Here is a 24,346-nt window from a genome sequence, read left to right as displayed (position 1 = left end):
TGTTTTTTCACTGGCTCGGTATGTTTTTCTCTCTTCTGTCCTGTAGTCTACCCCTCTGTTGAACCAGGCTGGCTCCAAGCAACATACGAGGGAAAAACAGGTTTAATCCCAGAGAATTATGTTGTCTTCCTCTGACAGGTGGTAAACTTTGCATCTTTTCATGGTATCCATGGAAAACAAATTACACAATGTGCTTAAATGTCCCTATTATTATACTAATGCATATTATGCATTTTTAGCAGTTATCAAGCAGGTCAATAATTGCTTAAACAGTGCGACAAGTCCAAAGATATACCTCCCTTACTGTAATGACTATTGTGTGCTTCCGGAGAATGGACATTATTGTTAGATTTAACTATGTTGCCTGCTGGCTGCACTGAGTGACAGCGTTCACTTACAAAATCACCAAACAATATCATATCCCATTTCACACATTTTATTCTCAGAAAAATATCATATTTTAACTTCCCATTATATTAGCAAAACATATTCATCAAGAGGTTAATGGAAATCTGCTGTCTCATAAACATTTGTATTGACTGTAATTTAACAAGCTGTGATTTAAAATGAGAAGATATATTTGAATCTAATAGGAAAAAAAAGTATAATGGGTTTGCACCTTAATTTTCATGTTTTTGTACTCTGATCATTGCTCATCCACTGAATCTCCTCACTGCTGCAGTGCACTTTCCGGTTCAGTAGCTACACGGTACTGTAATGTACATTAAAGCTTGTAAGTCTTTTTCTCTGTAATTCCACATCAAAAGATATTTACTTCTCATGACATTATTTTTTTTATTATTACTATACACTGCTCACAATAATATATATCACATGTTTGTTTTATAATGTTACAAATGAATGTTACGAGAAGTGTCCTTGATACACCGGTGTACTGGTAATGACAACTAGACAAGCATCGCGTTAACAGATACAGATATTTCTGTCACAGCATTTTTCTAAAGAAATGTTTCTAATTACATAAAAAGTTAACTTCATTGATACCGTTTAAGAAAAGCATAAAAGAAAAATCAACAAAAAGGTCACTTTGAAGTAAAGGTTTCTCTGGCTAGCCAAATTGTTCCTGGGAGTGCATTTTTAGTTTCGCTGTTGCCAAGATCAGGATGTTCTTTTCTTTTCCTTTTACATGTTAGGAATGCAAAGCAGCCTTGAACAGCGATGCCGGGCTTGTACTCCCTTAGAGTCTGAATTTGCAGGGGCATGTTATATCATTGAAATGATATTCATATCCCAAATATGTAACATTTGGCATCCTTATATATACTGGTAGTTTGATGCCTTGGAGACATCTACTGTATCCTGACGGTGCATAAACATGTCTATAAATAAACTTAAGCGTGATTTATTAGACCAGTTGTCCAAATTTCTTTGCTATAGTTAGTGAGTGGAGATAAAGCTTTGTAGCAGTAAAGTTCTCCTCAAGGATAGCACTGTGTTCTTCCTATCCATAAAGACATGACAATAAATTTTATTTTATTTTACATTTGGACCCGTTAATCTTGTCACGCCAGTAATGTTTTACTTCAAATTTGTCGCATTTCCTGGCCAAAGAACTCAGAAGTTGCGATAACTCAGGAGAAAATGTGGTTATTGTCCTGAATGGTCTAGATTTCTTAACAGTGCAACATTAATGGTATTAAACATGTTTGCAGTTGTCACTTGCATCGCATTAAGATCTCATTATTTACATTTACATTTATGTTGATGCAGATATGGATGTAAATTAAAGCTGGTGAGCTAAGTTTTGTTAAGAAAATATGGCTCATAGGTCACTTTTCGTTCTTATAAATATTTTAAACAAAGTTATTTTAAAGGTTTCACATTCCTTAAGTAGGTATGGTGACTTACTATGCTGGTATCCTGTATTGATTAGCCTAAGTCACAAATTTCAATTTATTCTGCACCTTTCCTTGACAAATGTTAGCATTTTTGTATTTCTTTTTTATTTGTTTTGAATACAAAAATATCTCTAATGGTTTTCTTAAAACCTACTATGTTCAAAGCAAGTTTTATACACAACTTGTAAGAATGGAAATGGTGGATACACCTGAATAAAACATAGGAACTTTATTGATTGATGCCTCTAAATGTATAATTTTCAAGATATGTCTCTGCTAAAAACATTTTAAGAAACCTGGTCATCCTTTTTTACCTCAAGCAAATTAGAGGCATTTTGGCAAAATGAAGAATCCAGTAACAATGGGATGAGTAATCCAGACACAAGCTGTCTTCACAGAGCTGCAGTATCTGTGTTGGCAATGTCATTTGCTGTGGAATAAGATGGGCCTCACCATGCCAGCAAGGACCTTGGGAAGCTGGGAGGTAATGACCTCTGACATCATCTCTGGAAACTCCACTTTCATGGCATCTGCCTGGATGAAGGTACTCAAACAGAACAGGCTGACCTTCTTTACTATCTGTTAAAAAAGAAACATCAATTTGGGTCTTGGTAGTTGTTAAAGTGGCAAAAACGTATATACGGTTATACTGAGCTCTGTGGGGGAGCCTACATCATGAATGGCATCCATGAGTTTGGTGAGGTGGTAGAATCGCTGGGAACATGCCACGATGCCCTTCTCCTTCATGTGAATAGCCTTGGTCAGCTCCCGGATGTAGTTTTGTCTCATTTCATCAAATGCTGCCTGACTTTTTAATCCTTCAAGAGGCACTAAGTGCAGAGAAGATATTTGCATATTTAAAATTGCACTAAACATTTCAAAATAGTATTAAAATAAAGAAATATTGGGGAGATGTTATGCAAGTACCAGCCAGCAATGATGTTAAAGGTAAATGCCTTTAGTAAAACTAGGATTGATAGCAGTTGCTACATAAATCTTGTCAAGATGCACACTGCTTTTATAAAACTGTCTTTATTGTGCAGTGCAGCTGTAACTGATCATAGCTTAGTTTGTAAGTCTCCTTAACGGCGTAACATAGGGCTGTGCGATATGACCAAAATCTCTGATTCAGTTTATTTTGAAAAGTCTCAACGGGATCTTGAGCTTTATTGTGAAAGGTTTATGTGGAAATAACGACGACGCATAAAAACAAGTGCTTGTCTGTCTGTAGTGTTGTTATATTAAATATAAGAGAAAGAGAGAACTTTAAGAAATTAATATAGCCACTACAGTGACCATCAAAATAATGAAAAAATATTGCCGTAAACAGTTTATTTTGCGACACCACGAAACAAACGATAGCGTAAAATGCAACAATAGACGTTTTTTATATCGTCATCCGAGCGTTACATCGAACAGCCCTAGCGTAACAGTCTTACCTGTGTTGAGCAATATTATGGCTTTCATGCAAAGAAACTCTTCGCGTGTAACTTGAAGATTTGCAAACTCCTGAGGAATAAACTGTATCGCTAGACAGAGGTCGTAAATTGGAGATCTCCTCATTTGCTCCCTAATGGACAAAAGGACAAAATGGTTTACGTCTCTGGATAACCAGTCTATCAACTGAAATCACTAACTTATGGATAAAAGAGTTCATGAATCATCACCAACCGAAAGCCATCTTCAATTGCCGATGACTGTGGTTACTTACTGGTTAAGAACCAGATCAGGTGCAAAGTATAAATATTCACTGGTGACATTCTGAAAGGAGCGCCACCCAAGAGAGAACACCATTATGTTCATCCACGAGTACTGGATGAGTGTCATCTGATCATTGATGTGTAGATTACGAAAACCTAAAAAAAAAGAAGAAGAAGAAGAACATTTCATTCATAACATTTCTTCTCGTATATATATGGTTTTCCAGTAACAGTAACATTTTTGTCTCAGTAGGTGTTTACAGTCATATTAAACTATATTAAAATTTCCTGTCAAACACTAGACTCGGTGACAATATTCAAGGCATTACAAAGTCTTCTATCTTGGCGTTTAGGACTTTAGACTTCCAACAAGGCCCGCCACTAGATCCCCATGACAACAACTGTGATGGCCCTGAGATGCAGAAAGCTGTTACCTGGGAGAGATTTTGACCACTTCACAATCCACATCAGCTGTTTCTCACACAGCCTGTTGAGACTGGTGAGCAGAAGATGGGGAGCATCAGGCTGGGAGGTGTCATGACCAGAGTACACCATCTCTGGTTCGATGTTTTCAAGGATGTTGATCATTTGTTGGGAGACTTGTAGCTCATGAATGCCTGGTATGTAAGACATGGGAGTCAAGGCTTGGCTGTCACCGGGCATGGTCAAGTGGGACCGGAACATCAGGGATGGGGTCAAACCTGTGTCTTTCAAGGCCCCAAAGCGCTTCAGTTTCCTCCCTGTGACGTGAACACAAGTTCTGGTTTGATCTGATGGGAAACCACTAAATTCGTGCCAATAAGACATTTGAAAGAGTAAAATATCCTGAGGGGTTTTTTGTTGTTTTTTTGAGTCATGATTTTCTTTTTAATCTAAACATGCAGAATATTCTCTTTGGTTTTAATCATGGTTTCTTGGGACTACGTGATAAATAAAACCAAATGATACCTCCAAGCATCATTCCTGCTTGATAGCACTTTCGAAGGCGACACGCAGGGCAATTTTTTCTCCGAATTTTGTCCACAATGCAGTCATTCCGCCCAGCACAGAGATAGCTGTGATGTCCTGTTGAATGAATAGGTACAGACAATGCAAAACATTTTTAGCAGTTCTCCATTCCAAATATGTAGGAAACGGGAGAGGTCTTTAATAAGAAGAGAATGTGTTGAAGAGCTCTTGACTATTAGCATGAATACTCTACTCTACACTGAGGCAGCACTCTGGCAGAAAATTAGATAGAAGCAAGGCTGTGAGGACAGAGTGACATGGCCACAGTGAGACATAGTGGCTCTAATATATCTCACGTTGAAAGATAACAGGGGGAAAAAAAACTCCAAGTGGAAGAACAGGATGTACACTAGTAACTGTGATACTGTTGCTAATAACCTTTAACAACTACCACAAAAGGTCATTATTATTATTTTAGCTTGGTTTTAGGAAAAAAAACTATAAAGATTAACATAGAAAATACATGTCTAAGCACTAAGAGAGATTTTTCATTTGTTTAAATATAGTAGTATTACGTTAGTAGTACATTGTGCAGCATTTTAAATGAGGGACATGAGGACAGAATCAAAAGAAAGAAAAAGACAGTAAGGAGTAAAGCAGTGAAAAAAACAAAAACAAATATATATATATATATATATATATATATATGTGTGTGTGTGTGTGTGTGTGTGTGTATATATATATATATATATATACACACACACACACACACACACACACACACACACACACATATATATATATATATATATATATATATATATATATATATATATATATGATTCATACACACACACACACACTGTGGTTATTTTGACATTTGTTAAAGATTTTCTTTGCTCACCTTCAACCGCTCTTTTAAAAAATACTTTACAGCTCCCACACGTTAAGACTCCATAGTGGCAGCCAGATGCCTCATCACTACAGATCATACACAGTCTCTGGGGTGGCATACTGGGGGGGAAAGTAAATATATGTGAAGAGAAAAAAATATTCAGACTTACTAAGCGCTGTGGACTCCGCATTAGATAAAAAATATTTTGTGTTACATTCAGAAATACCTAGAAAACCGTTAGTCGTTGTAAAATGATAAAGCAGTTGTGTAATTAATTAGGCTACTCTTTGATCCTCGAATTACACGTGCCGACATTCACACCTATCCAAACTGTGTTAATAGTTTTGCGACACTGTTATGATTAATATGATTAAGATTCTGTCGGCAGTTATCACGCTGAGTAGTAGTTACCCGGGGAATGTGGAGAAAGCAGATGGGTTCCTCTGAGGAAGAGTCTGGTTCTGCATCACATTGTAGCCACTAGTTCTGAACGGGTCCTGGTTTACCCCCGCCGACTGTCCCCAATACTGGGTCTCACCTGGAGATGCTTGCATCTGCCAACGAAGAACATCAGTCTTATATATCGGCAGTTGCCCAGCTGTTTGCGCGTTGGGATCGAAGCTAGTGGTAGCTTTCCCGGACAAACCACATCTGGAATCAGCCCTTACTGGGTTAACAAGTTGGTCTGACTGGTTCAAGTCCATAAGAAAGTTTGGAGAGACCTCCAGCCCCGGTCGGGAAACTGCAGCGGCTGATGCGAAACTTGTCGATTCACCTTCGCTAAGCCCAAAGTGCTGCTTCCTGTCGGTGTCAGAACAGGTATCGAGAGCGGAAATCTCGGGTGATGGATCAAAGTTGTGACAGGGGATGTCCATAATCACAGAAGGCTCCTTTTCATCTTTGATGAACTTGCAAGCCCCGGAGGTAGAGGGGAGACTTGCGCCTGGTAAACTTTCGGATGCGGCCACGTTTGTCCTCTGAAGTTTAACAAAATCCTCCCACGGAACACCATCACATTTAAGATACTCTCTGTTACGGTCATAAAAATGTTTTGCTCCAAGTGAAGGATCGACTGTGTTACAGTCTTTAAAAACTGCGCAGTCGGGGCTTGAATTAAGACCTTGGATCAGTGTGTTAACGTTTCCAAAATTACGCACAGAGGACATGCAATTAAGAAACCGTGAATCGGCCGGCAATTTTGTATTCGACCTACTGTATCCAGCTTCAATCACGTCACTTAGGCTTGTTTCACTGGAATCAGCGACCGAAGTACTGTTGGTGCCCATCTTCCCGTTTGTTTTATTCTCCATTTTGTGAACCTCTAAGCGCACAACTGAGAGTGGAGAGCGCTCGGAGGTTGGAAGGTGTATGATAAGCTGTGATTTGGTAACCTTCCTGTAGTCCTCCTCCCCGTGGAAAAAGGCAGTCACTTGTCTTTCTTTCACATAAGGTCTATTCCATTAATATATATCTATATTTTTTCACTTGTTTGTATAACGAAAACAATAAAACGAAGTTTTGGCCAATGTTGATGAGAACGCAACCACGATCCCCAGTCGATAATCTCGGCAGATTTATAAGCATAACCCTGTGCTGGTAGTAGTCATCTTTAAAAGTCACATCGATTGTTTTTATTCCTGTTTCACATATTCGTAGTATTCCCCATTCTGACTATAACCGTCCTCCAAAGTTTGCCAGGGGAAGAATCCAAGACAAGACATTTATGTGGTTGCACTGCGCTCACACCAGACTTAAACAATAGACCAAAGAGGAGAATCAACAGTGTATCACTTCAATGCCAATGGTCTTTTGTCTCCGCCCTACAGTTCATGAATTAAGTAAAATATGGGGAAGGCATTATTACCAAAGGAGAAAGTACTATAAACTCTTATCGCCATCGGAAAGATGAAAAAAAAAAAAAAACCAGTAACTCGCATAATGGATGATCATTTCCAACATCACCCTTGTGATTTCTGCTAAATCACAAATATTTTGTTCTTACTTTTGTCTGTTTTATTAGTTTTCTTCAAAGGAATATTTTTTATAACTTTAAATTAATGTTTCCTTTTTCATATTTAATAGATTTCATAGTGCTCGGAAACTAACCCTGCGTTTAAGCATCATCATTTTACTGTAGACAGATGAATATATAAAAAGACTTTGATAAAGTGAAGACTATCACCCATATTGTGGCCATCTAATGGCTAATGTATTATAAAATTGCCCTTTACCTTGAATGACTTTTTTTGTTTTATCTTTAGCCTTGACCTTGTTAGATATTATAGAGGGTTTTATTTTTAAAGGAAATGTGAATGTTGCTGATGCATGTCGTTATGATTCACACAAAGACCTTGGCCCCTATCTCCTGCGTCATGTTCTTGACAACATCAGAAACAATTCTCATGCTGTAATTGTTCTTCATATCTCCATAATGTGTTCGTAAATGTGCTGCAATGGCCTAGTTTTCTCACAAGTTTTTAAACTTTAAATACAGCTCCCATTGACCACCAACAGGCTTCGAAAAATCCTGTGGTTTAATCAAATTTTGAATATTTCAGACACATGGCTAAATTTCCTCGGGATGTTAATGTTATAGATTCTTCTGGTGGTAATTTTTATCAGTTTCGCTGTTTTATAACAGCCATGTCTGTCCTTGGTGTAAATGCTTCACAGCTGCATTATTCACAGGCTTGACAGTTAAAGTCTGGTTGTAGCTTTTAGTCTTTCTGCCTCGCTATATGGAGGCGAGCTGGATGTCTACATGACAGGTCACACTGTTCTCAGATATTTTGCCTAACACCAAGCATGAGAGAGCACAACAGCATGTGGTGCAATGATTTTAAAAACGCATGATCTCTCATGGGATGAAGATAACCCGCAGTAACTTTAATAACATTAAATAAACATTATACTCGGGTAATTCATATTTTGACAAAGAACAACATTTAAGGGGAAAAAAATGTATACAGTTTTGAACATCAAGCCTGGAGTTGTGTTGATTAACTGAAGTTACATTAAAGAAAAGTAACTACTTTCCTTCAGCTACACTGAGCGCAGTTATCAGAAAGAAGCTTAATTGAGTGTTGCGACTGAGACAATCAAACATATCTTTCTGTTTTATCTGAACCGCTTTCTGGTTTTCAGCACCAGATGAATTACCTCCAAAACAAATCATGCACATGACAGCAGTCAACTCAGAACTGTAGCCTAGTCAAAGCAACAGGAAAAGTTACATTGCAGTTCCTTTATTGTAGAAATAAGCAAACTGTTCAGACACAGGCACGGAAAAAAAAATCAAAGGACAAACAAATTAATAAGTTTACACAATGGAGAAAATGGAGGAATTTTTTTTTTATAATGAATACAAAATATGTAGTTTTATCAGCTAAGTTGTGTCTGAAAGTTGTGTGTTAAGTCTGTGTCACAGAAACATTCGGCCTTGACTGAATCCCTCATTAATGAGAACGATGGAGTGTGTCCAGTAAATACATTTCTAATCTTTATTGTTTTTAAGAAACCATATCCAGTGTATGCTTCTGCTCTTCTTTCTGCTTCTCATGCATTACTTCTTCCAGCTGCCTCATGAGCTCTGTTAGTGTCTTCTTATCGTGCTTCTCCCTTTCCAGGAGCTCAAAGCGAAGACTTGAGATGTCATGTTTGATCTCTTTCAGTTCACCTGAGGAACAGCAAGTGAAAAGGATAAAATTGTGTTTTTTATGTGATCCTGGCGTGAAATGTAGCCCAGAAGAACTTACCTTCATTCACTTCATTGTTATCTTTATCCCTCTGTGCTTTTAAGATGTATCTTTTAATGAGACAATTCATTATTTTCTGTAATAAAGTAACAAAGTCATGATTATAGTTTTATTCTGCTCTGCCAATTATTTCCCTCACACAAGACACAATTTGGACTATTTGGACTGACATGTTATGGGTCCTTATGTGTATATACAGCGAATTTATTTTATGCCTTATACTGTTTCATAGGTATGAATCCATAGATGACACCAAAATCAATTACAAACTTTGCACTTTTTATGTGCACTTGTTTATGTATGCAAAACTTTTATCAGGAAAGACAATTTACTGAAAGCTCCTTTATTAAGCAGTTATTAGAGATTTAAAAAGCTTTACTTGATGATGGGTTGGACAAAGAGATGTTTCCCCAGCCAGGTCGTCCTGTCGTCTTAACTAAGACAAAAACAACCAAAAGAAGAAGGTGTTAACATAGGTACTTACAACCCCAACCTGTACCTATTAATGTGACAAAAGAATATATATTCCAACTAGTACATTCAACAAAATTTGTTTGCAAAACTTCCTTGATTAAAATGTTGTTTCATCAAACGACACTGGTGGTGCCTCACATTGTTAAGCTCCATCTCATTGCGTGGTTTTTTTTTGTGTCTGTCGGGAGGTACATTCCAGATGAAATCCTTTATACTCAGCAATAGACAAGATACTGATTTTGGGCTGGGCACAAGATTGAAAGGCACAGGCAGTGTGCCACTATGGTCAAAGTAAGAGAACCAGAGTTTAGCTCTTGCAAATTTCCACTCGACATCTGCATCATCCTGCAGCAAAAAAAAACAAAAACAAAAAAGATGGAAATTTAAAACGCTGATAAATTTGGCAATCAGGCTTAAGATACAGCACCAGTCAAATCAGTTCTAAATTAGAAATATTAGTGATGTTGTACCTCAATTTCTTGGAAAGAGCTGTTAAACATAGCAATGAGCATATTCAGCAAGACGACCACCATGATGATGTTGTACACCCCGTACAGAACGTAGCCTACATTCTCAATGAACTTATGGTTGATGTCAATCACCACTGATTTCACTTCTGACAGCCCAAAGATGGCCCAAAATAATGTTTTAAAACTCTCTTCAAGCCTGGAAGTAATACAGAAATCAGAATTTAGTACAGTTCAACCATTGTGCCATATTTATTAGACACGTTTTGTGTGTAAAGGAAACATTTGATCATATTTTTCTAAAAAACTGCATTTTTGAAGTCATTTGAAACTTACGTTGTAAAGGCATCATTGTGCTTGGCTCCAAGGTAGTATGAGTACAGATTGAACATTCCTACCATGAAAGCCACAAACACTGTTACGAACACCACCATGAATTTAAATATGTCTTTCACCGTCCTTCCCAGAGAGATCTGCAAAGGCCCGAAGCGCTCGTTGGCAGGCAGGATGTACGCAATGCGGGAGAAACTAAGCACAACGGCAATTGCGTAAAGGCCTTCGGAAATAAGTTGCGGGTCTGAGGGCATCCAGTGGATTCGAGCTAGGAAAAAAGAGAGAGAGAGAGAGATGCTGCATGTAAGAACAGGTTTTATGATCTAAACTTTGTCTCTGTTAATATTATTACTTGTGTTAAGATTTATAAATCAAATACCAATAAAGATCATTTTTCAATTTAATGATGAATTTAAAAAATTTAATTGGGCTATGAAGATAACACCTAAAAGTTTGTCTCTTTGTCCAGTGCAACATTAGAACAAAATTAAAATCTAAGACCAGCAACCTTTTATTTTAACAATGTAAACAAATATTGAATCCTTACCCATAATACCAACAACACTTGAAATTTTTTGGTCTACACTTACCAAGCTGGAAATACTGTATTTCAAAGGGTAACGTCATGTTGGACAGGCTAGTATGGTGCTTGTCAATATAACACTGGGCTGAGTATGCATGCCAAAAAGCCATTAATCTGGCAGTGAAAGACGTCATAAAAATGGTGAGGATGCTAAAGTCTAGAAGGTTCCAGGGTTCTGATATGTACTCCCGGATGTCCTGGGACCAAATGTTGTTACATTCTTCCCAGATCTTCCCTGTGGAGAAAAAAAAGTGATTGGCAGTCCCATTTTTGCTCTCTTATATGAAATAGTGTAATAAAATCTTATCATGTACAAACATTATTAATAAGATTTGGATAGTATTTACATCACATAGGACTTTTTATTGCTGTTAAATCATGTTTGACATGGCTTCAACGTCTGGTCTGTAGTTTGAGATTTTCTTGGTGAATGTGAGCAATTTGTATCATAGCAGATGTGTGAAGATTAATAAATCTTGAATGATTTTGATGTTCTTACCCTGACATGCACAGCAGTGTAATAATAAGAGGACCCTGACTAAAATAACGAGAAATCCATAAGTATATTGGTGAGGGACAAAGTGTGTTTACGCTTATGACCTATGACCCAAGATATGATGAGAATTTCCATCCAGCTGAAGGGCGTGGTCTTCATACGAAAAAGCTGTGAAGGGTAATCATGGATGGTCATGTTGGGCAGCAGTGAAGTTCCCTCAAAGCGGTCTGCTGCATTCAGGACCAGTAGGCAAAGAAATATCATGAAGGAAGCTGCATGCGCCACAAACTTCAGGAAAGGGCCGCCCATAAGTTTCCCAAACTGAAGCGAGAGACAACCAACAGAGCAAAATTTATAAAATGTAACATGTGGAACTTTGCAGTGTTTTAAAACCTAAAATCACATATTTTTGACATATTTCAGTGATATATCTTATACATTAAAAGATACATGGCAGTGCTTAAGCCAGTTATAAAAACTGAAACATTGATGATGAGAAAAACTTCATAGGAAACTAAAAAAGTCAGCGCAATCCTACATTACAGCTTTGTTAACTTAGTGTTACCAGAATTTGGCAATTTAAAGTTCAGCAGGCATAATGCAACATTTGTATGGCAGGTTATTAGGTTATGTGCAACTTTTTTTGTAAACTAACCTTACTTGATGGTGCTATCCAGTAAATAAAAGCCAGTATAGGCAACCCAAGAGCTACGCCGAGAACAAGAAGAATCTTAACTGCTGTTGTTTGCTGGTGGAGTCGAGATAGGTTTTCATACCAGATGGAAAGGAGTTGCTGTTGGCAGTTTGGATGTGCCACAAACTGCCTCATTTGAGTTTAAAGTTATGTGTTGTTCGCATGTGTGTGCATGTGTGTGTTCATGCAAGACAAAGACAGACAGACAGAGACAGGAAGAGAAAAGGATTACTTTACATGAGGTTGATGAAGGCAGTAAGATTGATTTAAAAAAAAAAAAAAGCTATAGAGTGCTCATGTGCTTACCTTCTTAACCTCATATTTTATTGCAAGTTTTAACCTAATCAGGTTTTGTCTGTTCGTGGTGTCTGAGCTACGATATGATTCTTTGTCCCCATTTAAAATAGCCTCCACTTCCTCTGTGTTTCGACACAAATCCAGGAGCCCCACCACAAAGTCTTTACACTGCATGGACAGGTTCTTATAATCATTCTGTAACAGAGAACGGCAGCATATGCACTGTCATGAATGAGTGAAGCACATAAACAGACCGGCAAAAACATCAATACGCATCCTGAGTGAACACTGTAATTACTGTACCTTGAACTCTTTCTCAGTGTTGGCCAGAACTGCAAGCTCATTGCTCAGTTCCAGCGCTGCCATCACAGGATCTTCACTGGAGAGACAGAGATATGCCGGGCTGGCTAGACCTTTATATGCATTGATGCGGGACTGTGAATGGCTGAAAGAGTCATGCCTCCGCTGCTCACTACAGGTCTTGCACTGACAGTAGTAGTCATGGGGTCGTTCTATCCTGGCTCCCTTAAGAAGAAGTATATGCACTATTTCATACTCTTGGCACTGGCAAGCCAGAATGATGGGAGTGATGTCATGAGAGAACCGCGTCCCATCCTCATCATAGGAGAAAAAGTCATCGTTCATCTCTGCCTGGCTGGGGCTGTTAGTCAGCCTTTGACTGTCTGCAAAAGCCTCGTGGTTCAGTATGGCTTCTACTATGCGAATGTAACCTTTACTGATGGCTAAGAGCAAAGCATCTCCTATTCTGGCGAGGTCTTTCTTCTTTAGAAGAAGTCTGGTAAGTTCAAGATGCTCATTGGCAACAGCCAGCTGCAGTGCATTCTGTCCCATGTAGTTGACACAGTTAACATTGAGCTCTGGCAGCTCTTCCAATATCCGCCTCACTTCAGGGATATTGCCATATTCTGCAGCTTCTAAAAAAACTTCCTCCTTCGCAGAAAGGCAAGAGGAAGAGTGAGGATGAAATGGGTAACCGGCCCCCCAAAAAGCTTGTCTCCGGGGTTTGACCACAATTTGTCTTAGCATCGTGGCTTTCTCTTCATTGCTCCATCTAAAAACAGGTAAGTGTATTTAGTCATATGATCTTTAGCACAGGGCTACAATCACATTTTAGGTTTGTAAAATTTTTTCTGTAAGACAAAATAGACCTACCTTTTCAGCTGGTAATCCCTCCTTTGCTAAGGTAAGATTAATAATTTCTCTCGAGGAAGATAAACAAATATTCTATTGCTTTAAAGGATCATTTTTACCTTATATCACAAAAAGGGCTGGACAATGAGACCGCAGCGATCCAACCAGTGACTGAACAACAGTGTGCACAGTGGGTCTCTGCGGATTTATAACTCACACTAAATGTGTGACACCACCCACAGATTCATCATCTGCTCTCCTTCATTTCATGGGAGGACACTGACCATTCAGCCTCTGCTGGATTCACATGTCTTTTTAATTTCGTTACTGTTGAATAATCTAAAATAGACTATACATAACACCACTTGCTGATCATGGAAAACTTAGAACGTGTTACGTCTTAACCACAGACATTAAGCTGAGGTCATACTTGATGACAGTGGCTATTTTTATTGCTAATTAAATCGCCATTGTCAAAAGAGAAAATCAACTTTCTGCTCACTAATTACATTTGAATAACAAGGTTATCTGAGGAGCTAATTGCTTCAGCACAAATAACCACCATGGTGACAGAAGATGACGACGTCCAGTGGATTCAGTCATAATTAGTGACATTAGTAACAAGATTTTAAGTAACTGACCAATCCGTTAAATGCATGCAATACAGGCAGAATTTGTTCTGATAGAGGGGCAGATCGTTTATATTTGCGAATACAATATAAACTGAATATGTATCCTGCTGTTAGGCCAGGGAAGGTGAAAAAAATCCTTATTTAAACCGAAGTGGTTTAAATAAGGATTTAATAAGGGAAGATCAAAATAATATTTGAAACATATTTTCTGGTGAACTTTCTTTCCCTTCCTATATCATCTAAAGAGCTAGATGGAGAAAACAAATGAAATGAAAGATTTCTGTAGCATCGTAAAAGTAGCAATAACATCGATATTATGGAAATATAACAATATCATTATCTGTCATATATAGAGATAGAGAGAGAGATTTAAAGGAAAAAACACGCGCTTCACTAACCTTGGGAAATACTGCTCCACCATATGATTTATTAATTGTTTAATCTTTATGACCCAAATCTGCTTCGGTCATCGAGCTCATCCTGTAGCCTCTGAACCTTCTGTCAGATTGGCTCTAACTCTGCGTCCAGTGTTGACTCTTGAAGCTTACGGTGCTGCATTTGCACGCCCAAAGGGCGTTTTTCCTTTAGAATTTCCTTTGAAATATGGGTATTGGTGTGGGAATTATATTTATCTATTATTTACTTATTATTTTCAATCAATCTTCCCGTAAGCCCCCTAAGGCAAGATATTAAACTGGGACTTTGGATCAGCAGAATCGCTCCAGCATAACAGGTTGTGACTTAAACTGTAGCCGAGGGCAAAGGGATTATTTGTAATTACCCGAGTGCAGGATAGCAGCAATATCATCACTATACCCATATACAGTGTTTGACGAAGTAAGAGATAAAGCAGCGGCCCACTCGTCCATAAAATGGCATACACAATCTGGAAAAAGCAGATTTTCAATAATCCTCTTAACTTCTGTTTTTATTAAGGATAAAGGGTAATACCAGCCCATCCTCGTATTTTACAAGCCCTCCTCTAAGAGCAGATATAAAAGCTGAGTAAAAACATTTTAACTGTCCCACAGAAAGTTTTTAACATTAAAATGTGGATACCTTTAATTTCCAAATGTACCTGAAGGCGGCATGCACGTCTGGAGGAGTCCTGCGCCCTCTGCTGGACATGAGAGAAACAATCACCTTTCTTGGTTGCTAAGGAGTCGCGTCCTCGGTCGCTATCATGGAGCAAGCGTACACAAACACGGCTGTGGACGTATCAACTTATTCGGATTTTTGTTCTCACTCTTTTACACAAGACAATGAGGCTGTTACCGGTCAGGGGAGGTCGCAACGATGTGGACATTTACGCTACACGTTTCACTTCGCCCTGAAAATGGTTGAGTGACTTAATCCGGCGTACTGCCGACGTTAGCTTAAAAAGGACAAGTTAGCAGCTGCTAGCCGATTGAACCTGTACGTCTGCTCGGTGTCAGCGAAGATCAGCAGCCTCAGAGGATGCAAGTTCTTCAAGATCACTTCTTCTACCATTCGTATCCTACATGCATGAAGTTATTTGTGTTATAGAAATGTGTGTCATGCACCCACGCTCGTTTTAAAACAAATGTAAAGTTCGGTAATGACCCAACTTGAAACTTAATTCGACCTGCTTGTATAATTCACGAGAACTTAATCATTGCTGATTATTACTTTTACGCGACACATATCCTCTGACCACCATCAACAACTGCTCTCCTCAGCTGATGACTACCAGATATTCGAGGTTGAGAGATCATGCAAGTCTCGAGAAGGAGAGACAGCTTTTGGTTGAAGAGCAGAAGATATGCAAAGCCCGAGCACGCAAATTCTCCCTGGAAACCAACCGACGCAGGAAGTCAGTTGTCAAATTAATATATATTATTTTTATTGTTGGACTAACAGCAAAGTTTCATCTAAACAACACACTTCTGTCTGATTTCTATAACCTATAATCTATAACTCTCCCAGAAACCCATTTAGAGAAATATGTGCAGCCCATTTAATTTCAGCAAAGTAGGCTGTGCTTTGCTGGTGTTCAGAATGGGCCTCTGGTTCTGTCCTTGACTTTGATACTTTATTGGATCAACTGTGCAGACAGGATTTCACAATGTAGACCTGGAAATAGATCTATGTTTCCAGAGAGGTGATTAAAGCTTGACTTCTTTGAATGCTTAAAGCTGCAAAGTTTATCCCGATGAGGTTCAGATCCCTTGCACCTTCTAAATATGTGTTTCCATAATTGGGACCTGACGCTGAGAGGTCCTGTTTTTAAACCTAGTGCACTAAAAGCATGTTATTGCAAGGCTGGCTGTAGGCAATGGTCAGGCTTATTGCGTAACATCAGAACAAGGCGTAACCCAAGAAGAAGAGGACCCCACAAATTAGATTTGTTCCTTTAATGGAGGGGCAAATTAAACTGTGGATAAGCTTACCCATAAATATTACATAGATTGCATGAAATACTATATCTTCACTTACAGTAATACATTTCAGTTTTATGTTTAGACAGCAGAATTGCAATCTTTAACATGATTTTTCACATAAAAAAGACAGCATAATTAGGCACAATGTTGCACATTTAAAGGACCGGTGTAACTCAGTTCATGTATAGTTTAATGACACATTTTCGAAAATGAATTTTCAGCTACTATAAGCCTTTGTAAATACAGTAGATAGAGGTACTTCTCATGGCTATTTAATACACTACTGCTTCTGACATTTAAAAAAAAAACAAAGTGGAATTTTATTTACACTATTACTGTTGTTACTGGCTTCACCGGTGAACCCAGGAGTGAATAGTGTCTTTAATTTATTAATGGCTCTGCTGAAAACATATCTCTAGGCAGGGACTCAGGTTTCTGTTTAGCCCAGACTAGATTTAATAAATTAAAATGTGCCCTAGGTTCATGCTCTTCCCTTTCTCATGGCTCAGGGCTTTGGATGAAAGACGGAAGCAGTGGGATGTGCAGGAGCAATGCCTAAGAGACCGTATCCTCCAGCAACGCAGACTGCAAGTACAGGACGCAACTGAGCGTTTCCAAAGAGCACATTTACCCCCTTCTGAGAAGCGCCGACAATGTTAGTAGATTATACAGTTAGCTCCATATATATTTGGACACTGACACAAGATTTGTTCTTTACCTGTTTACTGAAAAATATTCCAGTTATAGTTGTATAATGGACATGGATGTAATGCGTAGACTCTCAGCTCTCACTTGCGGGTATTCACATTCAAGCTGGATGAAGGGTTTGGGAGTTTCAGCTCCTTAACACGTACCACCCTCTATTTCACTCAACAGTCTTGACATATTTTGGTTTATTTGTATGTTTTCCTTTGTGTCTCATAGCTTTTAAAAGAAATGTTGCAAATATTGAAGATGCACTCCATCAAATTCAAGGCACCTTGAATTCGTACACTCGGCAGTCCTCTTTCTTGTCCAGCAATATAAACGTTAATGGGTAAAAAAAAGAAGCAGATTTAAACTTCAACCATTCTCCTGTATTATCTTACTGCATACCAAAAATAGCCAGTCACTGCTTATTTATATTCTCCTTTCTCTTTTAAAGAAGCTGCTCCCCATCTCCTAAGCCACCCACGGTTTCTAAATCCTCCCACCGCCAAGCGCTTTCTGCTGTGGAGGCCTACACAAAACTCCTCCTGGAACAGAGCAGAATAGAGAGCGAGCACGATCACAGTCCACAGGTATTTTTTGTTTGCTTGTTTTGTTGTTGTTTTTTCATTTCAATGTGCAGGAAACAAAACTACTTTAGTGTGACAGCTCTTCTGCTTTTTTCGAGGCCACAGTTTCTTTCAGTTGGCGCTTAATTGCTGTGGAAGCTCTGAGGCTGTACTTACTGCTTGTACTGCTTCTACATTTTGGCTATATTTTTGTAAATTAAATAAAGACAGAGTGTAATATGCCATGTGTTGTAATGCCATATTTAAATAATTGTAGAACCTGGTAAGGACCAGATTTATGATGATTTTGTTTTTCATTTTTAATTTTTTTTATAAATATAGTTTAATTAATTTGCATAATGACTGAAACTAGCACGACTGAACGAATAATGGGCTGTTTATGATATTGGGGGAAATCTACCTCAGTCACCTGAGACTGAAGAAGTCACTTGGATGAGTGTTGAAACGTTTGTCCCACTGAAAACGTCCAGATGAACAGAATCAATTTGGGGGGGATTCCACTAGGTGGCAGCATTGTAACAAACCTTTTCCTGCAGTAACAGTCCCTGTGGATGCTGCAAACTGTAGCACCCTCTAGTGCAATGTGTGTATATAAATAGCTGTTTCAAAATGTATATTATTTATAACAGTCTTCATTTTCATTTTGTGGGAAAAAAAAAAGATCAGTGGCAAGGACGCAGGGGAGGTCCTTCTAAACACTGATAAGCAACAGGCATGCCTGTACAGTTGTAAAATATATTATTTTCCACTTATCAACTCCTCTCTGCTTCCATTTTCCAGGGTAGCCACCTGTCTGATTCTTGTCTTTCTGAGAGCCTTTCAAGTAAGGATAGTTTGGAAAATGAGGATTTCAACCACCTCACAAAACCTCTGCAGAGTTCCTATTCATCACTCTTGCTTGGCACAGAGAGGACTCATCAAGACCTAAGAAAGCAAAATGACTTGTGTCATCAAACATCAGACCTCTCAGCGTTGATGCTTCTCGGTGATAACTTAGTCCAAGCAAATAAGCGGCATGAACCAAACCAGAAAAAACTAGATGAATCTGGATGGTGTAATAATAAGATAAATGTTTCTAAAGCCTCGTGGGAATTCACATCTGTTGAACAAAGACTCAAGACAGAGATCCAGCCTGCTCTGAACAACTGTAATTTATCAGCTCACAGTGAAAATGTTAGTGCTGACCTAGAGCCCTATGAGATGAAAACTCGACAGAACAGCCCCGGTGGCAACATCATTATTGCAAATATAGCTGCTCCTGGCAACGCAGCACTCGATTCTTCCTATCCTAAACAAGAGGGCCTCTTGGCTCCCAAACAGGAGAGGATCCAAGATGACAGACAATTAAAATATCCAACTACAGAAATTCCTTTGCTTGCCAAAAATAGCAACAGCAAAGACATTTTGTTTGGGGATCCCCCAAAGCCAAATATTTTCTTGTACAACAGTACAACAGACAATTTGTCAAGAGAAAGCGCTCTTCAGCAAACAGGAAAAGAAAACAGCGCTCTGTCATCTCACAAAGAATGCACTGCTTCTACAAACAATCTCAATAAGGTTACAAACTCAGACTCCAATACTAAGAAGCCAATAAATACAAAATCCATGGAGCATACCTGCTTGTCTAATATTCATTCAGATACATACAAGTGTCTTGAATGTCCTGAGAAGGAAGTCGAGAAAATACCTTTGTCAATAGAGACGTCTGATTCGCTATATAAGGTCAGATATAGTAAGGGAATTCTTAAAAAGCAGTCCAAATACATGGATTCCACTTGTGTGTACGGCTCAGGGAATTTGATTTTTGCAAAACAAGTAGCTTTAGCGATCAGGGATAGCGTTGAATTAGCACGGAGAAAAACAAGGGACCTGGAGGGCAATAACACTGTCAAAAAGAAGCTGCGTTGGTTCGATGAAGTGCATGTGGAAAAAGAGAAAGACAAACAGAACAAAATGAAAAGCAAATCCTTCAATCTCTGTCAACCAAAAAACAACTCGGACGACCACCAGCTAAGTCTTAGTGCGTTCTCAGGGACTCCCAAGACTGGACCCGGCATGACCCCTGCAGCCTCCACTGGTTATCAGTTTACAAAAGAAGCTTGGGCAGATGTTCAAGTCAACTTGCCCCAGCAACAAACCGATGAGGTCAAGGTACACCGCAACAGCATCAGAGCCAGTGCCCCCAAGGTCCCTCGGAAAGAGCACTTTGGCAGAGCGGGTCCTGTTTCCTCACGAACAAGAAAGGGCACGGTCATACGACCTCAGTCTGCCACCGAGGTTAGTCAGATTGCCAAAACCCAAGGGAAGGTCATGGTGCCACGTCCACCTCCTCGGATGGAATCTGCGGAGGAAAAGACGCCGTGTATCACCAAAATTCCATATGGCAGGGATCACGCGAGCGCCATCAACAAACAGGCCATGGCTGTTGAGCAGGTCCTGAACAAGAATAACTCAGAGGGCCAAACGCATAAAGAAATAACAACAGAAAATACTGTTTTAGACACACCACTGCCACCGTCATACGCCTCCCCACTCTCAGAGGGCATTGTGACGAGCATGCCCAGTTCAAGTCATCAGGACACTCACCACTACAGAAGAAGGGGGGAGAATGCATGTAATGAAAAAGACTTCTGTTTAGATTGTACGCCCACAGATGAAGAAATTTCACAGCTCTGGCATGGCGTCCGCAGTGCCTTAACCACAAAGGATGGTAATGAATATTTTAGCTGATATCCCTACACACGGCTTAGGGTTAATTTGAGTGCCTCCAGAAATTTTAGGGTTTTTTTTTCTACCTGTTCAAGTTCAGATTTTACATTTTATAATGTAAGTAGTAGCTACAGTACTTTGAGCGTAAAGAGGAACAATCTTTAATGCTACTTCAGTCCCAGGATGCTGTTTGACTGTGTTCAATAAAACAAGTATGCAGAAAATAATCTGCATGACATTTGTGAGTTTTTATCACGATTTTTAATCATTATTCCAGTTTTTTATTATTTGTAGTAATAGGCTATGCTTCAAATCATCAAACTCCTGATTTAAAATTTTAAATTTTTTTACATGGTGTTCCAGACAGCACAGTCTGGAATATGCTTGTTCATGTAGTTATCATACCGGTGCATATGTTTTCTTTCAGCAAAACCGATACTGAAAGCACCAGCCCTGGAGAGAGGGCGAGTCTTAAGAAAGCCCTGTACAGACAAAGGCAGACAGGCTCCTGGCTCAGAGAGTAGAAGACTTCATCAGATCTCTCAGGTACATGCGTGCAGTTGCGTAGTTGCCCTGTGGGAGGTGTGAGAGTAGTTGGTAAAGATCAGTAAGTGGGTGTGTTTGAACTTGTTTTGCTGTTCCTTTTATGCTGTCCAAAGTGTTAATTTAATAATTAATGGTGCCAAAGACAAGCGTTAGGGATAGACACGAGTTAACGATACATTTTTTTTTGTCATCACAAATAAAATAATACTTAATTCATCTTTAGCCTGCATAGAAATTAAGGTTAATTGTAGGTCAGACTAACAGAATAAAATAGAACAGAAATCTTTGTCTTAAGCTTCCCAGACAAAGCGAACAATAACAACGAGCAGTTAGTAAAAGCTAATAACTGATGTTGACTTAGCGACAGTTCATGTGTTGTGAGTGTGTGTTGTTTTTTGCAGCAAACGAAGCAAACCGCAAAGCTGCTCAGAACATTACCAAGCACTTACAACTCAGCCTTTCCAAATGAAGGTATTATGTCCTCTGTTTGTGTTTCCATTTATTTCATAATTCAAGAAAATGTTGAATGTATTAGTTTTAAAAAAAATGTTACTCTTCTGTCATGTCTTATGCTTTATAAGAGCTTTCTTAACATTTTCTTTTTTGTTTTCTAGTTTTAGGAAATATATATAATGTAACTTTAAAAAAAACAGGGATATAGGAATTTAGAAATCTGATAGGACAGCTGCATCATGCATTAATAAGGTGAGAGTGTCTGCCTTTAATGTAATCTCAGATTTTGAGAGTGCAGCCCAGTTACACCTCGCTGAAGTGCATGCTAAAGGCCATCTGGAAGAAAAGGGTATAGTGGCTGCCATGGAGACAGTCCAAACACGGAGATCTGGAACAGTAGAGCAGTACAGCCGACAGCAGGAGCTCACCAGCATTTCCTTGGAGGAGAAGAAAATTCTGCTCTGTCTGGATCGACTCAACCACGAGCTTCAATGTAAGCACTTTGTGAAGGCCGTTAAAATCAGGCCAGAATTTTTCTGACCTGTGTATGACAGAAGAGTGTTAACATGATGTCGGTGCAGCGTAACCACGCCAACCTGTTACTATTTGCAGGTGTGCAGGAGCGTGTTGGGGGCAATACTAGCATGCATGGTCTTGTACTTAGTGATGCACCCTATGTAAGTATTTAGCAGGGATTTATTTCTTTCCTCAACAGAAATGGTGACTTTGTTGAAGATCATTCATTTCTTAACTTCTGTCTCCATTTTCAGACAAGAGAAGTGAAAGCGTCAATCCATAACAAACACTGTGGCTCCTCGGCTAACAATCACTCTCGATACCACCAGAAGTCCTGACTTGAAGCTTGTGTTCGCCACAGCAGTCTTGAGCCCTTGTCGGTGCACTTTATGCTGAAGCATGTTGTTGAAACAATTACACAATTACCCCGCAAAAGTTTTACAAAGTGTGTCTTTTTAAGTAACTAAGGATCTGAAATATAAACAGCCTTGAATCGCAAAGACAAAAAAAAGACATATCAGCAGCCTTAGAGCACACTTAAGCTACTGGCTATCAAGCAATCTAAGTCTGAAGTGCCTATTTAAATGAGAAAGGCTTTAATCTGTTTTTATGTTACAAAATGCAAAGATGCTCTTGTTTCAATCAATACATGACCAGACCTCACTGCAAAATATATAAACACTATCAAATTGTATATGTTAAAAGTTTAAAGGTGTACCATTCTGTATTTATTTTGCATAGTAACACTATGACTTGGTGGACTGTTTTGCAGCAGTTCAGCAGTGAACTGAATAAATGTTGTTGACAGTTTGCTGATGAACTCTGTGTTCGGCAGTGTTAAAATCAGTGAATTGACCGAGGCCTGGAAATGGTTTATGAAAAGTTTTGCAGCGTTGAAGGTGTGTTTGTCTTTCTTTTATGGCTGTGGAAAAGATGATTATGGCTACTGGACTCAACCTACTGGCTCAGCAAGCCGAGCCTCTACAGAGAGGTTTCTGCAGGTTTCTCTTCAGGTTGCACCTATGCTGCATTTTATTTTTGCTTTAAGGCCTAATTTATTTAATATTGCCCTCAATCTATAGTAACATCAAAAGACAAAGCGTGCTATTATTTGATACTAGTTGTTGTTTAAAGTGTATTTAATTAAAAACTTCTCTGTCTTCCTTGGCAAAAAATAGGTTCATTGGGGGAAGACGCTGTAGGGATTATTGATGTGAGCTGCCCCTCCTTCTCTGGCGTGTCTGGGTTTGTCCCTCTGTCAGCCTGCTAGGACTTGTTCCAAGAGCTGAAGGAAGCCCAAGCTCATCTGAACAATGATGGGACTTTTTTATAGCTTAACTGCAGGTTTCTTTGCTGCTCCAAGATGGAGCTATAAACAGTAATGTGACAATGTTGTCTCGTTGCCACATCTAGTCGTGCATCACCTCCTTGTTAGCTTACACCAAAACTGAGAACAGCAACAGAGGGAAACAATGTATTCATTTTTAGCATATGATTATGCCCACAACAGCAGACGCACTTTGACTCGTTACATTTGAAGAGATTCTCCAGTGAAACATACAAACTGTCCAATGTGGTTAATTGACAATGAGCGTCAGTGTTATTTCTACTCAGTGTGCATGAGACGATTATAAAGGGAAGAAAACTACTTTTATCTGAACTGATGCTGATATTTAACATATTTGAGTCCTACCTATTAACAAGAAACTGTCTAGTAATAATACTTAGACTGCCCCAATAAAAAAGAAAAAAAACAACAACATAAGCGTGCACACAAATAAACACAATCAGATAAAACACTGAAATTCTGAATATTCTGCTGTAGGTTTGCCCTGAAATCAGTTCCGTTTGGCCTGGCACCATTATTGTTCACAGTCATTATGCTGTACAATGGTGAGTGTAATGAGCTTTAAGCCTTAACCAGCACAACACCCAGAAACTGAACAAGAAAAGGCAAGAGTGCTGAAAATAAGGGGAGACATTTTCACAGATGCAAGTTCAAGCTTGTGCTTTGGTCTGTTGTGAAGCTTAAGCTGTCAAGCATTTTGTCTTCTTTTGTTACAGTCCATTTAACACGCAATGAATGAGTGTCTGGAAAAGCAATATTGCATGCAACAAAAAATGACCGAAACAAACCTTGACTTTAAAAAAAATCTGA

The 24,346-nt window shown here is 38.9% G+C and overlaps 4 protein-coding genes across 8 annotated transcripts in view; 2 read left to right on the top strand and 2 right to left on the bottom strand.

Annotated features, from left to right (window-relative positions):
• The window catches only part of arhgap42b (Rho GTPase activating protein 42b), a 76,587-nt gene extending 74,668 nt beyond the window's left edge, over nt 1–1,919 (top strand). The window contains exon 25 of the mRNA XM_035910239.2: nt 47–1,919. Within this exon, the coding sequence (XP_035766132.2) occupies nt 47–135 (89 nt within the window). The 3' untranslated portion in view covers nt 136–1,919. The remainder of the gene's footprint in view (nt 1–46) is intronic.
• pgr (progesterone receptor) lies at nt 426–7,140 on the bottom strand. Of its 2 annotated transcripts, XM_006796649.2 has the most exons (9): nt 6,071–7,140; nt 5,814–5,956; nt 5,412–5,521; nt 4,508–4,624; nt 3,994–4,299; nt 3,571–3,715; nt 3,299–3,429; nt 2,532–2,689; nt 426–2,438 (listed from the first exon to the last, which is right to left on the bottom strand). In XM_006796649.2, the coding sequence occupies exons 1-9, from the start codon at nt 6,710–6,712 to the stop codon at nt 2,283–2,285; spliced, it is 1,908 nt and encodes a 635-aa protein (XP_006796712.2). In that variant the 5' UTR covers nt 6,713–7,140; the 3' UTR covers nt 426–2,282. The 2 variants fall into 2 exon arrangements, with proteins under 2 accessions (XP_006796712.2, XP_006796710.2); XM_006796647.2 differs by having other exon boundaries at nt 5,814–7,140.
• Nucleotides 7,141–8,271: 1,131 nt separating this feature from the next.
• On the bottom strand, nt 8,272–14,780 carry trpc6b (transient receptor potential cation channel, subfamily C, member 6b). 3 transcript variants are annotated; one of them, XM_006796644.2, is made up of 12 exons: nt 14,684–14,780; nt 12,805–13,573; nt 12,511–12,696; nt 12,166–12,330; nt 11,615–11,831; nt 11,022–11,249; nt 10,435–10,699; nt 10,102–10,297; nt 9,770–9,976; nt 9,537–9,593; nt 9,158–9,233; nt 8,272–9,078 (listed from the first exon to the last, which is right to left on the bottom strand). In XM_006796644.2, the coding sequence occupies exons 1-12, from the start codon at nt 14,704–14,706 to the stop codon at nt 8,912–8,914; spliced, it is 2,556 nt and encodes an 851-aa protein (XP_006796707.2). In that variant the 5' UTR covers nt 14,707–14,780; the 3' UTR covers nt 8,272–8,911. The 3 variants fall into 3 exon arrangements, with proteins under 3 accessions (XP_006796707.2, XP_035766141.2, XP_006796708.2); XM_035910248.2 differs by lacking the exon at nt 14,684–14,780 and adding an exon at nt 13,675–13,886; XM_006796645.2 differs by lacking the exon at nt 12,166–12,330 and having other exon boundaries at nt 12,520–12,696.
• A 667-nt stretch (nt 14,781–15,447) lies between these two features.
• On the top strand, nt 15,448–22,999 carry cep126 (centrosomal protein 126). Of its 2 annotated transcripts, none has more exons than XM_087851137.1 (11): nt 15,448–15,778; nt 16,000–16,119; nt 17,197–17,342; nt 17,612–17,723; nt 17,835–17,967; nt 18,745–20,674; nt 21,101–21,219; nt 21,621–21,690; nt 21,956–22,165; nt 22,285–22,349; nt 22,443–22,999. In XM_087851137.1, the coding sequence occupies exons 1-11, from the start codon at nt 15,744–15,746 to the stop codon at nt 22,524–22,526; spliced, it is 3,024 nt and encodes a 1,007-aa protein (XP_087707263.1). In that variant the 5' UTR covers nt 15,448–15,743; the 3' UTR covers nt 22,527–22,999. The 2 variants fall into 2 exon arrangements, with proteins under 2 accessions (XP_087707263.1, XP_087707262.1); XM_087851136.1 differs by having other exon boundaries at nt 17,832–17,967.
• The last annotated feature ends 1,347 nt before the right edge of the window (nt 23,000–24,346 follow it).

The sequence above is a fragment of the Neolamprologus brichardi genome, chromosome 14 (assembly GCF_056152115.1).
Source record: "Neolamprologus brichardi isolate AB-2024 chromosome 14, ASM5615211v1, whole genome shotgun sequence".
In the NCBI taxonomy this organism is placed as follows: Eukaryota; Metazoa; Chordata; class Actinopteri; order Cichliformes; family Cichlidae; genus Neolamprologus; species Neolamprologus brichardi.
This window is presented reverse-complemented; position numbering and strand designations above follow the sequence as displayed.

Bases quoted from the DNA above. Each gene is read 5' to 3' on its own strand.
- trpc6b (XM_006796644.2), bottom strand. From the start codon at position 14,706: ATGGTGGAGCAGTATTTCCCAAG. The intron at 10,700-11,021 runs GTAAGTGTAGAC...CTTTTTTCCTAG, and splicing joins AATACAGTATTTCCAGCTTG to CTCGAATCCACTGGATGCCC. The intron at 10,298-10,434 runs GTAAGTTTCAAA...TATTACTTCCAG, and splicing joins CACAATGATGCCTTTACAAC to GCTTGAAGAGAGTTTTAAAA.
- pgr (XM_006796647.2), bottom strand. From the start codon at position 6,712: ATGGAGAATAAAACAAACGGGAAGATGGGCACCAACAGTACTTCGGTC. The intron at 4,300-4,507 runs GTATCATTTGGT...TTCACGTCACAG, and splicing joins AGCAGGAATGATGCTTGGAG to GGAGGAAACTGAAGCGCTTT. The intron at 2,439-2,531 runs GTAGGCTCCCCC...CTTTTTTAACAG, and splicing joins TCATGGATGCCATTCATGAT to ATAGTAAAGAAGGTCAGCCT.
- cep126 (XM_087851136.1), top strand. From the start codon at position 15,744: ATGCAAGTTCTTCAAGATCACTTCTTCTACCATTC. The intron at 17,343-17,611 runs GTTAGTAGATTA...TGTGTCTCATAG, and splicing joins TTCTGAGAAGCGCCGACAAT to CTTTTAAAAGAAATGTTGCA. The intron at 17,968-18,744 runs GTATTTTTTGTT...TCCATTTTCCAG, and splicing joins AGCACGATCACAGTCCACAG to GGTAGCCACCTGTCTGATTC.